This window comes from Haplochromis burtoni, unplaced genomic scaffold (assembly GCF_018398535.1).
Source record: "Haplochromis burtoni strain Fernald_Lab_line unplaced genomic scaffold, NCSU_Asbu1 Contig_676, whole genome shotgun sequence".
Classification (NCBI taxonomy): Eukaryota; Metazoa; Chordata; class Actinopteri; order Cichliformes; family Cichlidae; genus Haplochromis; species Haplochromis burtoni.
The window spans coordinates 201,256-216,592 of NW_024583037.1; the positions used below are offsets into that span (position 1 = coordinate 201,256).

At 40.2% G+C, this 15,337-nt stretch overlaps 1 protein-coding gene across 1 annotated transcript; it reads right to left on the reverse strand.

The window, feature by feature from the left end:
* Positions 1-5,103: 5,103 nt before the first annotated feature.
* Positions 5,104-9,442, reverse strand: LOC102294559 (D-beta-hydroxybutyrate dehydrogenase, mitochondrial). Its single transcript, XM_005949769.3, has 5 exons — positions 8,988-9,442; positions 8,384-8,855; positions 7,758-7,910; positions 7,537-7,670; positions 5,104-5,748 (listed from the first exon to the last, which is right to left on the reverse strand). Exons 2-5 carry the CDS (start codon positions 8,736-8,738, stop codon positions 5,359-5,361), a joined length of 1,032 nt encoding a protein of 343 aa, XP_005949831.2. The 5' UTR covers positions 8,739-8,855; positions 8,988-9,442; the 3' UTR covers positions 5,104-5,358.
* Positions 9,443-15,337: the final 5,895 nt, after the last annotated feature.

Genomic DNA, 15,337 nt, shown 5'->3' on the forward strand with positions numbered 1-15,337 from the left:
ATGCATAATGCAGAACTGTAGTAACTATAGAGGGATAAAGGATATTGAAGATGGCGCTGCCAGGCAGGAGGAAAAGACAAAGATCACAGAGTACATTCCTGGATACCGGACATGCAGAGAGTTGGTGTGACAGAAGAGGATGCTAGGTTTAGGACTTCTTTTATGCCTGAGAACGATAGTGCAACCTCTAATTAATTAATGGCTATTAAGTAAACATAATTAGGCTTTTCATACATAATGTTTCAGTAGAAAAAGTCAAAAGGTTCCAGGTTATTAAGAAAAACTTAACATAAAATTCCCCCCATTCTTTACTTATCCCAGCTGACTCAGCAATACAACAATGGCTGTATAAGTATACCATTCTCAATTGTTTCATCCACATTACTCGTTGAATGAACTACACAGCTACCTTCTGATTAGTAGGCAAAATGGAGCATCCAAGATTTGGGTTTATCCATTTAATGGTTGTTTTCATTGGTACCAACTGAAATATTTCTGTATAAGCACACATTTTTCTCAAGTTGAAAAAAGTAATCCCAGTATGCCACTTAGCTCAGATTGTTATCATATGGTGTTAACAGGGCATGAGTTCAATGCCCATACTAGGGTTTTTTTTTTTTAATGAAGTAATGTGTTTCATACCACCACCTTTTGAAACACAGAAAATGTTCATGTTGTATAACTGCATATCTTATTAATGCTAAATCATAGGTTCGGTCTCCATGTTGGCCGTCAATGCTTTCATTCACAGACAAATTCATTATCAGCTGAGAGTCAGCCACTACTCTTTCATTACTAACAGACACACAAAGAAACGTTTATTTATTTATTTTAACAAACACTTGCTGATCAGTCTTGACGTCACATGTTAACAAACCAGTGTGCAAGTGCCAAAGCAAATTGGAAAGAATAAGTGTTCAGAAACCAAGAGAAGCAAATGAAGTTTTTTGTTTTTTGTACTGTGAACACGAGATTCAAGATTACGCAAAAAAAATCTCTGTCTCTCTCGCTCTCTCTCTTGCTCTCTCTCACTATATGTATGTGCATATATATACATACATATGTATGTATGTATGTATGTATGTATGTATGTATCAAATATCTTTTTTCTTCTTCTTTCTTTTATCTTTTTGTTGTATTAAAAAATAATTAAATGAAGGAAACAGTAGATAATAAAAGTAATTGTTCATTTCACCTCCAATCTTTTACAGTTTTTTCTGATTGCTTAAGCACATTTTTTGTAACTATTGGCTAATTTTGCAAAACTCTTCACACAAATAAGAAAACCTGTCACCCAATAATCAAAACATTGTAGTTCTCTTGCAAAAGCAAACACAGCTAGATTAACTCTTCACACCTTCGTAAAAATGGTGTTTCCGTATCAAACAGTACACACAAGCCATCATCTACTAAGCACACAATGCGCCAACTGCACACTGATGGTATGAATACAAAACACATCTGGCTTTTGCTTTCTCTGTGCACAAGGTAGGCTATGTCAGTTTGAGCTCATACTTCTGTCATAGATCCATAAGCATAGAGGGATCCAAACTTCAAGTACTGGTGTTTATTCAAACACATCAAAACAAACACAAGTGTTTATTTCCAAGTATAGGATTATTTGCAATCGCCATAATGACTATATGGGTTACTTGGTCTGCAGTGAACATGCTTCCTCTGCCCCCAGCATCTGGTCATCTAGCAATTCTGTAAAGTAACAATTTCAGTATTTTTACATCAATGGTATTGGTGTGTTTCTCATTGGCATATGGCAGTGCTACAAATCTTTGTGCGAAGTGACTGTACTAACCGATTCTCATTTCAAGATGTCCTTATGGTACTTGCTACAGTGTAGCGGCTCGAGTTAGGCTGGACCCGTTGGCCAGCTACCCTCAGGGTCATTCCACGGTTGATTACATGGTCCACTATTGTAGCTCTGATGTCATCAGCAATTCTATTTCTTACTCTTCCTACCCTTCCTCTCCCCCCTCCTCATCTTCCTCTCCCCCCTCCTCGTCTTCCTCTTGCTCCTCCTTGTCCTTGTCGTCCTCTTCATCCTACTTCTTCACCTCCACGTCCTCTTCCTCGGCCTCCTCTACTTCTCACTCTTTCTGCTCCCTCCATTGTACTCCGCACACACAGCTTACCTGTATTATAGTGCTTAGGCTGATTGCAAAGTGAACTAATTATCTAAAAAAGTTTTCACATGTGAAAGTGTGCCAGACAGTTGGCAAATTAGTGTTAATGATAGCCATACATGTGTATACTTTTGCTAGGAGTGTGTTGGAAATTTGGTAATTGAGTGTTGTGCAGTGAATTGTGAGTTTTGCAAAATTAGCCAATAGTTACAAAAAATGTGCTTAAGCAATCAGAAAAAACTGTAAAAACATTTGTCACATGCTCAAGAGTATGTAAGGAGAGATTAATCAAAGCTTAACTTTCAGTTTTTTGCAGTAGAAGATGGTAGGAAATATTTGGATGTATTTAAGAGAATATTTATTTATTCAGTAGTATTAGTTTACATTGGCAGTTTGAGCTCCATAATTTTAACAGTTATAAATTACAGATAGAGCTGAAATGAACAATTACTTTTATTATCTACTGTTTCCTTCATTTAATTATTTTTTAATACAACAAAAAGATAAAAGAAAGAAGAAGAAAAAAGATATTTGATACATACATACATACATACATACATACATACATACATATGTATGTATATATATGCACATACATATAGTGAGAGAGAGCAAGAGAGAGAGCGAGAGAGACAGAGATTTTTTTTGCGTAATCTTGAATCTCGTGTTCACAGTACAAAAAACAAAAAACTTCATTTGCTTCTCTTGGTTTCTGAACACTTATTCTTTCCAATTTGCTTTGGCACTTACACACTGGTTTGTTAACATGTGACGTCAAGACTGATCAGCAAGTGTTTGTTAAAATAAATAAATAAACGTTTCTTTGTGTGTCTGTTAGTAATGAAAGAGTAGTGGCTGACTCTCAGCTGATAATGAATTTGTCTGTGAATGAAAGCATTGACGGCCAACATGGAGACCGAACCTATGATTTAGCATTAATAAGATATGCAGTTATACAACATGAACATTTTCTGTGTTTCAAAAGGTGGTGGTATGAAACACATTACTTCATTAAAAAAAAACAAACCCTAGTATGGGCATTGAACTCATGCCCTGTTAACACCATATGATAACAATCTGAGCTAAGTGGCATACTGGGATTACTTTTTTCAACTTGAGAAAAATGTGTGCTTATACAGAAATATTTCAGTTGGTACCAATGAAAACAACCATTAAATGGATAAACCCAAATCTTGGATGCTCCATTTTGCCTACTAATCAGAAGGTAGCTGTGTAGTTCATTCAACGAGTAATGTGGATGAAACAATTGAGAATGGTATACTTATACAGCCATTGTTGTATTGCTGAGTCAGCTGGGATAAGTAAAGAATGGGGGGAATTTTATGTTAAGTTTTTCTTAATAACCTGGAACCTTTTGACTTTTTCTACTGAAACATTATGTATGAAAAGCCTAATTATGTTTACTTAATAGCCATTAATTAATTAGAGGTTGCACTATCGTTCTCAGGCATAAAAGAAGTCCTAAACCTAGCATCCTCTTCTGTCACACCAACTCTCTGCATGTCCGGTATCCAGGAATGTACTCTGTGATCTTTGTCTTTTCCTCCTGCCTGGCAGCGCCATCTTCAATATCCTTTATCCCTCTATAGTTACTACAGTTCTGCATATTACACTTGCTGCAAATCAGTACCAGTACACTTCATCTCCTTTTCTCAGACATTCTCCCTCTCCAAGATTGTGTTCAACCACTTGGCCAAAAACTCCACTACCCTCTCTCCACAGGTATGTCATGTGTACACTCTTCATCCGCTTCATAGCTGTCCACATTTTCTCTTCTCTACACCTTTAATCCAAGAAGGGACATTAAAATGTGAGGAATAATAAATACAAAAAGTGTGAAAAGGCTTTTAAAATGTGTGGCTACAAGATCTTTCAAAGTATTGGCATATCTGCATTGACAAGATTTGGGCCTTTGATGTAGCCCTGGTGTTATAATACTGCTAAGTTACCAAATAATCACTGCCACTCATCTAAGCAGGAAAAAGTTGCCACACCTACACTGAAGATCAGATAGAAAGATGAGGAAAAGAGGGAACCGTAATGAGAGACAGGAACCAATGAAAACAAAAACAATATTGGTCTAAAGAACACAGACTACAGGCATTGGAAAACAGAAAGCTTCTGGCATCAAAAATCTGTTCTACTTCTTTCAGTTTCTCTACATTCATATGTAGAGAAACCACCAATTAGGCTTGGATTCATTAAAACATGTTGTGCAGCAGTGTTGCTCAAACTGAACTCTTTACCTTGCACTATTATAAACATTTGTGTGTTATATGAATATTTATTATTGTAGAGTCTTTACCTTACCTTACAAATAAACACATCTTGAGGAAACTTGATGTGATTTGGGGCTATATATTTTTTTACCCCCAGCATTTTCAAGCTCTTGTAATTACTTAATCCACATGAAATTTTCAAATCAGAAAAAATAAAAACTTTGTGGCACAATTTTTTGCTATAACAGCATGAATATCAGTTTTTATATCTATGATCCAGAGGAAAATAATTTTGCACCGTTACCTTGGAGGACCTCTTTCTGATAATTCACTAACAACCCCCCCCCCCCCCCCCCCACACACACACACACACACAAAAGTCAGTAAACTTAAGTAAAGGCTCATACCAACCATGTGGCAAAGTTCAAAATATGTTATAGCATGTGGAATGTCCCTCTTTTTTACCTACAGTTTGATTGCAGGTTCATTCTGTATAAATAAGCGGACTAGGAAAATATTCATATTATGTTGGTTATGTTTTGCATGGTTTACTTTAATATGCTAAAATTATTGTCCAAAAAAGTAAAAAAAAAAGAAAATCCTGAAGGTAAACAGCCAGGCAAGACTCCAGGAAATCAAGCTACAATCGTACTCATAGATCCTGCTAATTAACATTTACCCCCCCCCCCCCCCCACCCACACACACACACACACAAAAGCAGCAATACATTTTGAAATGACAGGAAGTAAATTTGAAATACTTTCAAAGTTAGGAATAAATCTACCTGTGATCACTAAATCTGTAGTCTGGCATTAAGCTGAATACTGGGTTTCAAATGTCTCAAGATCAGTCTGTTTCATGAGGCTATATTTGTTTCATACCTTTTATTATTGTTATTAGTAGCATTATTAATTATAAAGCCATAAATGTTGTGTATTAAGTCCTTAACATTTTTAAAGACAATAGGAAGAGCTTAGTATTACAGATAGCTATTTTGTGGGTCTCGCTTAGCATAAAGCATTTCTTTTCTGCATGTGTACATTGAGCTGAGAGAAAACACAGCATCAGCCAGGAGGGTTGGCAGAAATGGGAAGATGCTGAAGAAAAACATCTCCATGGTGGAGACCAGCAGGTATCTGTGTTTCGGCTGAGCAGATGTGACCGCGTGCAGCATTGCTGCGATGACCGGATCGGCGTCCTTGAATCCCACCCTACATGTTGACGTGAAGTAGTCATTGGCCAGATCAATGTACTCTCTGCCAAAGATTCGTTTTTTCTCATCATCCAGTTTGTTCCAGATGTCCAAAGCAGTTTTCCTCTTCAGGATGTTAGTGGCTTGGCCAAAATTACCTGGCTGAATGATGCTGACCTGAAAGGGAGTTTATGTTCAGTTAGTCCATTTACAGCGTTTTTGTGTGTATCTGTGTTTCTGTGTGTGTTTTAACTTAAACAACAAATCCATGACATTTATGAAAGGTTATTTGCGTTCCTGATGAAACTTGAGCTAGCTTAGCATAAAGACTCAACTAGGAGGAAAGAGTCTTCTATCAGGTATTTTTAAATCTTGATGGGTGTTCACATCAGTATCAATTACTCCAACTCATGGATTCCTGTAAACCCATAACTTGTTTTCTCACTTCTATTTTTGTTGGGTTAGACCAAAAAGAAGAAATGGATTAGGCAAACTTTAGATATACTCTAATCAATTTTCTATGATATATACTATGATGTCATGTTTGATCACAATAATCTCAAAATTAAGGACACAGAGCTAATATTTTTACATTTTTAAGTAAAGATTTAGGTTTCAAGAGAAACAATGTGGTTTTGAAAAATGGCAAAGCTTGCACAATGTTCAAGGTTTCTGCCCTGGACTCGTTCAAATGGTCACAACGTAACAGGTAAACACATGGTCACTTAGAGCTTCATGTCTGTTAATGAAATACACATTAACAGACAAAGTGTCTTGAGCCACCCCTCATTTGTTTATATTTTGTTTCCAAGAAGCCAAAATTTTCTGTATTTTTTTCAAAGTGGTCTTGATCAATAGCTTGCTGGACTTTCTAAAGGTCTTTCAAAGTTTTTTGGGGGGGCATTGGTTGCTATTTTAGTCATCTGTGGTCTATACGTAACAGGTAACTTAGTAAAGAACCAGGTTTAAATTGCATTTAGAGGCACTATGTTAATAGCTGCCCATTGCAAAAACACATTTAAGGACAAAAGGAGAAGTGGGAGGCCTTTAAAAATCCTACAGCAGATGAAAAGCATCTTAAGAAATAGGGAAAAAAAACCAAAAAAACCCCACCTAATCAGAAACGTTCTCAGTGGAAGGCTGGCTGTCAAGAAGCCATTCTTATTGAATGGAAAGAGGGAGAAAAGGCTGAAAGGCTGAGGTGTGAAAATTACACAAGAACTGGACTAAAAAGCTTTGACAACTGTTCTGATGGAGTGATGAATCCATATTTGACATTTTTGGTTCAAATGGCCATCATTTTTACAAAAGGTCAGGAGAGTGGTACAGCAGTGACTTTCTTGATGCATGCTCAATCATCCAGGTAAGCAAATCCCAAATAATTGATTCTGAAACCTGCAGTCAGCTGGGACTGAAGAAGTCACTTGGATAAGTGAAAAAATGTTTCTCACACTGAAAATGTTACGTCTAGATGAACAGAATCATTTTTTTTGGATACAACAGTGAGTGTCTACAGCCATCTGTAAAACACGGTGGGGGCTCTGTCATGGTTTGGGGCTGCATTTGAACCACTGGTGTAAATTAATAGAATTATGAAGAGAATCAAAGCAGCCAAATTGTTCTGTGTGTTATACAAGTGTGAGAACCAGATGTTTCTCTGAATCCTGTTCCTAAAAGCAAAATAAATAAGCATTGGAATGTCTTGGAAAATCCAATGAAAACATACCATGGTTTTTCATTAGAATGTGATGTCCCACAGCACTGGCAAAAACAACTCTGTACAGTGTAATTAAAATAAAAAAAAATTCAACTTTACTTACTCAATGAACCGTATTCATAGAAAGACTTCGTTCCCATTCCCCTCACAGGCATAACATTTTATGTACCACAGAATTACTAAATTTTCTACTTCATGCTTTACAGTGTCATGGGATGTTTTTGTGTATCTTTTCACCCATTCGGTACCTTCACGCCAAAACTAGCCATTTCCACTCTTAAGCAGTCAGCAAATGCCTCCAGTCCTCTCTTTGACACACTGTATGCTCCCATGTTCAAGCAGTAGAAGAAGGAAAAGATACTTGACACAAAAACCATCCGACCTGAAAACATTACACAAGCCTTTATTATCCATAACGCCACTACAGTATAAATGTGAGGACAGTAATGTAGCTACACATGGAACTCACCTTTGCTGGCACGAACCAGCGGTAGGAAAGCGATAGATGTCCTAATGGATCCAAACAGGTTAACATCCACCATGTTTTGGAAATCTTCAATAGTGCTCCATTCGATCTCGGCCCAGTCTGAGATCCCAGCATTGTTCACAACTGCCCACAGACCTGACAAACAATAAAATCCCACTGACCCTACTTTTTTCTTTAGAGAAATGTAGTTTTAAATGTGAAATAAAAAACATGCAACATGTCATGGATAGACCAAATAGACTAGAAAGTAATTTTTTTCCCACACTATTTGTCAAATTTGTAAAAGTTTTATTTCTTGCAAAAACAGAAACTGAACTGGCCTTTGGAAAGTTGACCTCACAAGCTAAAAAAATTAAAAGACTGGATTTACTGTGGATTCAAGACTTTTCATTATTCACCTTTGCCTTTTAATCTGTAACTATCATTGAGATTTTATCCTTACATATTTAAATACAAACAAGTCAAGAGATAAAGATAAAGAGATAAAGAAAAGTCAAAAGTTTGTCTTTTCTATAAGCAATATAAATAAGCAAACAATAAAATACAATTTTCTCCTTTTTGCCATGGCTAATCTTTAATACATTTTTTCCACTGAGCTAAACTCCTACCTTTCTCTGGCAGGTTCTCCTGCACCATTTTCTTTGCCTGCTGCAAGTCTTCATCCCTTGTGACATCCAACTTGAGGATTTTTAGATTACTGGAGCTCTGTCTGACCAGGCTCTGGGCTCCAGCTCCTCCTGGAGACAAACACCCAGCAAAGACCACAAACCCCTTTTGGTCCAAACAGCGTGCCAGGTGGTGCCCGAAGCCACTGTCACAGCCTGTTATCAGCACAGCATGGCCACAGCTGTCCAACACATGGTTGGAGCGGTAGATGGAAATAAGCTTGGAATAGATGAAGAGGAGGATGGCAGTGATGGGGATGATGCTGACCATTTCGATGAGGAAGAAAATGGTGATCATGCTGCTGAAGTTTCAATGAACTACTGTGCTAGATGATTATCTGTATAGATGCACGGTTGATGAGGTTCAGAGGATAGACTGGCCACCTTCCTTGGCATGTGTAGAATATATAAATAGCTTCACCAGAAAGAAAGAAAACAGAAACAAGATTCAAAACAAGTGAAAATAGACGAAATCTTTTCTTCTAATAGAGAAAACGTTTCTTCTTGAAACATTAAAAAAGGCCACAAAATAAAGATTAACTCTTACCAGAAGTGTCATCTCATGTTCTGGTGAAAGGGAGTGCAGTCTTTAAATAACAAGTCATCAGGTGAACTCTGCCAGGACGACAAAGTCAGATCAGAGTTTTTTGGTTTTTTTTTTACAAAATGCCTCCGGCTGCTTTCATTTGAGACATATCTTTGTAAGACATCATATGTGTACTGGAACCTTCACACAATTATGTGGGGATAGCTTTTGTGGCTTTACCAAGAACTAAAGATTACAAAAAAGTACAGGAAGTAAAGATTATACAAAAGGGTATTATACAGGGGCACTGCAAACAGCCAAAGTGTTTGTTGCCTCAGTTCAACAAGTCAGTAGTTGTTTCATCAGGAGCAGACATTAAAAAGGAAACAAATAATCTTGTCGACACAGCCAACAAATAATCGAAACAACTGGCTATAGGCAGACTTGTAGAGCTATAGAGCTTTAAGGCATCAGTAGTCAGTCTGTCCCTCTCTTTTTTTTTTTTCTTGCCTGTGCCGTTCGTTTCTTTTGCCATCAGAATTATTGTCTAAAGGCGAAGAAAGATGCACAACGGATTTACTTTACTAAATGGACCATCCCAGCCTTGCCGTAATGGTCTATTTGATTCACCTTTTATTGTTTATTTTATTTTTTATTTTCACTTGCTAGATACGGGACAGACTGAGGGAAAGGCAGGGGAGAAAGAAAGAGGGAAAGGAAAAACAGCGGAGAAGAGGGACGGGGATAAAGGGCAAAAAACAAAAACCAACAAAATAAGCAGACAAAAAATACATATATCAATCACCTGGATCACCTGTTGAGAAAGAAAAAAGAAAACAAGCGGAAGAAAAAGAGAGCAATAGAATAAACAACATCATGATGATATATGGGAATATGACAGTAAATACTAAATATTAAACATTATTGTGAAGCACGTAAGCCACAGCCACAGCCCCGTCCTCCAGGGCATGAAGCAGGTATGGAAGCGATCAAAACTCCAGACATCCAGAGGCCCTCAGAGCACAAGAGACCAAGGAAGACCAACAGAGGGGCAGCCGCGCCACTATCCCAGAAAGAGCCGAGGAGAGTCCCAGATGAGGGGTCACTCAGCAGCCGTGGAGCAGAAGCCAGGAGGGGGGTTGCGGTGACGTGCCCGTGAGCTCCGCCGGCAGCCAGCTGTGCCAGAGTGACTGAGGCTGGGGGCACCCCACCCCCGAAGTGGCCCGAGCGAGCCCCAGGCCCGAATAAGCAGCCACCAAGGAGTGAGCCGGTGTGTGCCTGTCCCATCCCCGGACACAAAGAACCACCAATGCACCAATGTCTGAGGGCGTCTGCCACTGGAAGGGGAAGTGGTGGGGGGAGATAGGCCTCCATACCTTGGAGGGCCTGAGATGTCCCTAGAGAGGTGACATCTGATACCCGACCTGACATATAGACACAAACAAGCAGGCACACACAGATACAAACATCCATTCCCACCCTCATGCTCTCATATGCACTTACTCCACACTCACCCAACGTGGAGACAGACATAGAGAGACACTGTACACACAATCACACTCCCCAGGCGTATTCTAAGCGCCTAGGTACCCTTGCCCCTGGAGGGGGAAACTGCACCCAGACCCGGGTGGTGTTACCCTTTTCCCTGGGGTGGGGAGAAGCAGACCGCCCTGACTCCGCAGCAGCAGGGAGGCCCCACATTCCAGACCCCTGTCGGATGGCCAACTGCTCCTCCTAGCCCTCCTGCTCCAGCAGGCCGCAGAGAACGGGGGTGTGTGAAGACTCCAAACCTCCCTCCACCCGCTCATTGTAGTGTTGATGCATGTGTGTTCTAAGGTGCATATAAACCCAGGAGGGCATGGAGCTACCTGCCAGAGAGCAGCAGGTAAGCGCATAGCCCCTCCTGATAGCCCTCAATGTCTACATGTATTTAAAATTGAGAGGTGGGCAACGACACCAGGGGTGAGGTTGTACACCCTGATGGTCTTTTGGATTCCGTGTATCGTGCTCACCCCCAAGATCCTATATGTATGTGTAATGAGAGTGTGAGTAATGTGAATGTCTAAGTTGTGGGATAAAATTGTGGCAGAGGCAACCAGACGGGGACAGGGGGGGGATGCCTCCCCTGCACCCTGGTGACACACCCTTACCCCAAGGCCCTACATGTGTGGGTGATTGTGGTGGAGCGGGAAGAGGGAGGCAGCTGAAGATGGGGAGGGAAGGAAGGGAGGGGCAAGTGACCCCTCCCTGGATCCAGTTCCCCCGCTGACCCCAGTAGGCACCCCCATACTCCGCAACCCGCCAGGGAAAGGGGGTCCTGGCCCATCCGGGCCGGGGGCCAGTACAGCAGCGCCGCCTGACCCCGCAGAGCCCGGGACAGCCCACCCGACCCCACCACCCACCCCGTCATCCACTCATCTTCCAGAGTACACAAGACAATAGACGCCCAGGCTGAGATCTTCCTCCACCTCTCCTGTATCTCCCCCTCCTGCAGAGAGTTCCTGAAGAGAGGAGACCTCCTGCAAGATGTAACAATCTTCCCCACCATTTGAAGAGCCCCCCAGGTGGCTTGATGCACTGGCGGCACCCTGCGCCAGGGCTGGGCCCCCAAACACCCACCCGCCCACAACCCCCCCGAGGCCCAGCCAGGGCCCCAGCCCAGAGACGGAGCGCCCCCAGAACTTCACGCCCGTCCCGGACCCACCCAGGGGCAGCCAGGCTACCAGGTCAGTAACCCACGTCCGTCAGCACAGACCCTCCCTTAGCCCCGCTGCATGCAGCCACGAGGAAACAGTCACCTAAGAGCCAACAGAACCCTTAATAGGCCGTGACCACTACCCCAGGTTCAGCCCTCCAAGGAAGATGCTCCTGGGGAACACCCCGACGCCCCAAGCCTGTCCCTACCCCCACACCAATCACAACAGCGAAGAAAGAACCAAACTATGACCCCCCACCCCCACTAGGTGATGGAGCTGATCAAAGGAGCCCAGAGCAATTGATCTGATGTGGTGGCAGAGGCTGTATCAAGACTAATGTAATCTAATAGATAGTTTATATTGGTTAGAATTAAGATTATCTTTATTTTTCCTTATGCTATGCATAAGGCAGTGAAACCATATGGGCGATATTCTTTTCTGAAGTGACATTATCTAAGCTGCCAACAAACACACTAAAGGGGAAGTTGGAATGTTACATTTCAGACACTTCGATAAGTCTTCACATATCTCGCGCCAAAACTTCTGAACTGGTGGACAGAACCAAAGAGCGTGGATATAATTGTCCGGTGAATTGGTTTGGCAGTGTGAGCAGTTGTTGGTAGACGTAAAGCCCATCTTGAACATCCGATGACCTGTATAGTGCACTCTATGTAATATTTTGTATTGAATTAATTGAAGACTGGGATTTCTAATTAGATGAAAGGTTTTTAAGCAAATCTGAGACCAGAAGTTTAGGTCTAAGTTAACTGATAAATCCGCTTCCCATTTTGCAATAGGAAGTGATATTGATTCATCTGTTTTAGAAAGCATTCTGTATATTTTGGATAGTAATTTGGGGGTTTTAAGAGTAAGAAATTGAACCACACTTGGTGGTGTTTGTAGTTCAACTTGACCCGGTTTAAATTTCTTTTTTACTATGGATTTAATTTGTTGATATTCTAAAAATCTTTTCTTGTTGATCCCATATTGTGTAACTAGTCTGTCAAATGAAATAAATTCTGTTCCTTCTAGTATATGTTCTAAATATTTGATTCCTTTACCACTCCAATCTGAAAAGTTTATCATATTATTGTTTTGTAATATGTCAGGGTTGTTCCAGATAGGTGTACGTTTGCATGGGATTAATGAAGACGCCGTCAATTTTAGAAACTCCCACCATGCTGTCAGAGAAGAGCTGATGTTGATGCTTTTAAAGCATTCATGTCGTTGGATGTTTGAGCTGATAAATGGTAGGTCTGAAATCTCTAGATTATTGCAAAGTGCTTGTTCTACATCTAGCCAAGGTTCATCTAAGAGGGTATGTTTTAGCCATCCTGAGATAAACTGAAGCCTGTTGGCTAAGAAGTAGTGCTGAAAGTTAGGCAGTTCTAGTCCTCCTTTATCCTTGGTCTTTTGTAGTGTTTTTAAGCTTATACGTGGGGGTTTATTTTTCCAAAGGAATTTGGACATATATGAATCTAGAGATCTGAACCAATCTTGTGGCGGTTTAGTTGGGATCATTGAGAATAAATAATTTATTTTTGGTAAGACCATCATTTTTATAGCGGCAACCCTTCCCATGAGTGATATGGGTAGACATTTCCATCTAGCCAGATCACCTTCTACCTTCTTTAAAAGTGGGATATGGTTTAATTTAGTTAGATCTGCAAGCTTGGGAGAAACATTAATACCTAAATATTTTATATTTCCTGATTGCAGTGGTGTAGAAGAGAATTATGGAAGGAGCAATTAATCGGAAGGACTGTAGATTTTGACCAGTTAATTGAGTAATCTGATATTCTTGCAAAAGAGTTTATCAATTCAATCACCCCAGAGATATTGGTTTGTGAGTTTTGGAGAAAAAGTAACACATCATCCACATAAAGCAGGGGTGTCAAACTCAAATACACAGTGGGCCAAAATTCAAAATGGAACACCCTGCACCCTGGTGCATTATAATAATTATAATATTTTAAAAAATGAATAATTTCCGTGGGGAAACGCAGAAGGTGCAATCTCGCTGTTTTCTTGTGCATCTCTTACTGAACAATCGCGTAACATTAATATTTATTGAAAAAAAAAATCTTCCTCCAGATATAAAATGAATCTTTTCTTATGGACTCAAACAAGTTTATGCTGAAAAACTGAATATGGAACAAGCAAAGCTTAATACTAAACAATATATATATTAGCTGTATAATACCAGTAGGCCAGCTCTAATAGTAATTTGGTATGGCTTCGCGGGCCAAATGTAATTAGGCTGGCCGAGTTGACACTATTAATGTATCGGTCCGGGCATGTTAGCGGGGCCAAATGCACGGCGGTTTGATAACTATGGCATAAAGGCTGATATTATGTTCCACGTTCTTGCATTTTGCAGTGTCACTTAATTGCAAACAGTGAAGGGGAGAGTGGGCATCCCTGCCTGGTGCCCCTCAGAGACAGAAGCTGGAGGATGTTTGGTCATTTGTTTTGACACAAGCTGTTGGGGGAATTGTATAATATTTTTAACCAGTTAATGAAAGAGGTTCCAAAACCAAATTTGTGTAAAGTTGCAAATAGAAATTTCCAGTTAACTCTGTCAAATGCTTTTGTCTGCCTTCCTACCGTTCAGTTTCATGTGCATTTCCATTGTTGTCGACAGGATCCAGGTCATATCAGTTTCGGTGTTTTGTTTTTATTTTAGTGTGGCCCTGTTTATTTTAGTAAGAGTGTTAGAGGAGAGGAGGAAAAAACAGTGACAAATTCACATGTGCAGCCTGTCCGGCAGGAGGGAATACAATATAAATTAGATTGTAGTGCATAAATATACTTTTTTTTTTAAAAATGTCAAATATATTAAGTTAACATACCTCCAGCAGACAACTGTGTTTGCCGCACACCTGGCTTGTCTTCTAAAATCACTACTAGAAACATAAAATACAATAAACATCAAATACATTTCAACGAATTTAAAAAAGCACTAAAAGAAAAACAGCCTGTACCTCGAACCTCTGCTGCAGAAGTTGAAAACAACCGTTTGTGTAGATGACAAAACTTCTCAGGCTCTTCACCTACTCACACAACCATTGTTCACAGCCGCTCATCAGTACAAATGAGAGAAAAAGAGCACCTGTTGCTACTTCCTCTTTTATACCCTCCCTTGGGTCCCCTGGGTCCTAAAGCCTCCCCCATTACATAAAGAACAACAGGAATGAACAAAAAATTACACAAACCTAGAAACTAAAATAAACGAAGACAAAGATACAAAAACATGACCTTATAACCAACAGAGACTATTGTAAAAGAAATAATGAAAATGTAAACCATAAACCAAGGACTGTAACCACAACAGCGAGTGCTTAATAATGAATTCAAGGTCCAAAAATACAAATCTGAAAGTCTAGAATCAAGGACCAGAAAACCTTTAAAGATGTCAGAATTTGGGGTGTTGTGAAACTTTCAAGCCACAAAGAGCAGGTCACACCGATATAATGTACTGGTACATTGACAATGGACATCACATCAGGGTCTCTGGTCATAACCCAAAGATGAAACAGAAGTTTTCAGTTGAGAGCAGTGCCGAAGTCTTGCACACACTGCGAACACATGTGAGGAACATTGAATTCAAAGGGTTGTGCACCATGAAGCTGTTCCTCTCTCTGTTCCCTCTGTATGAAAACTCCATGGCAACCC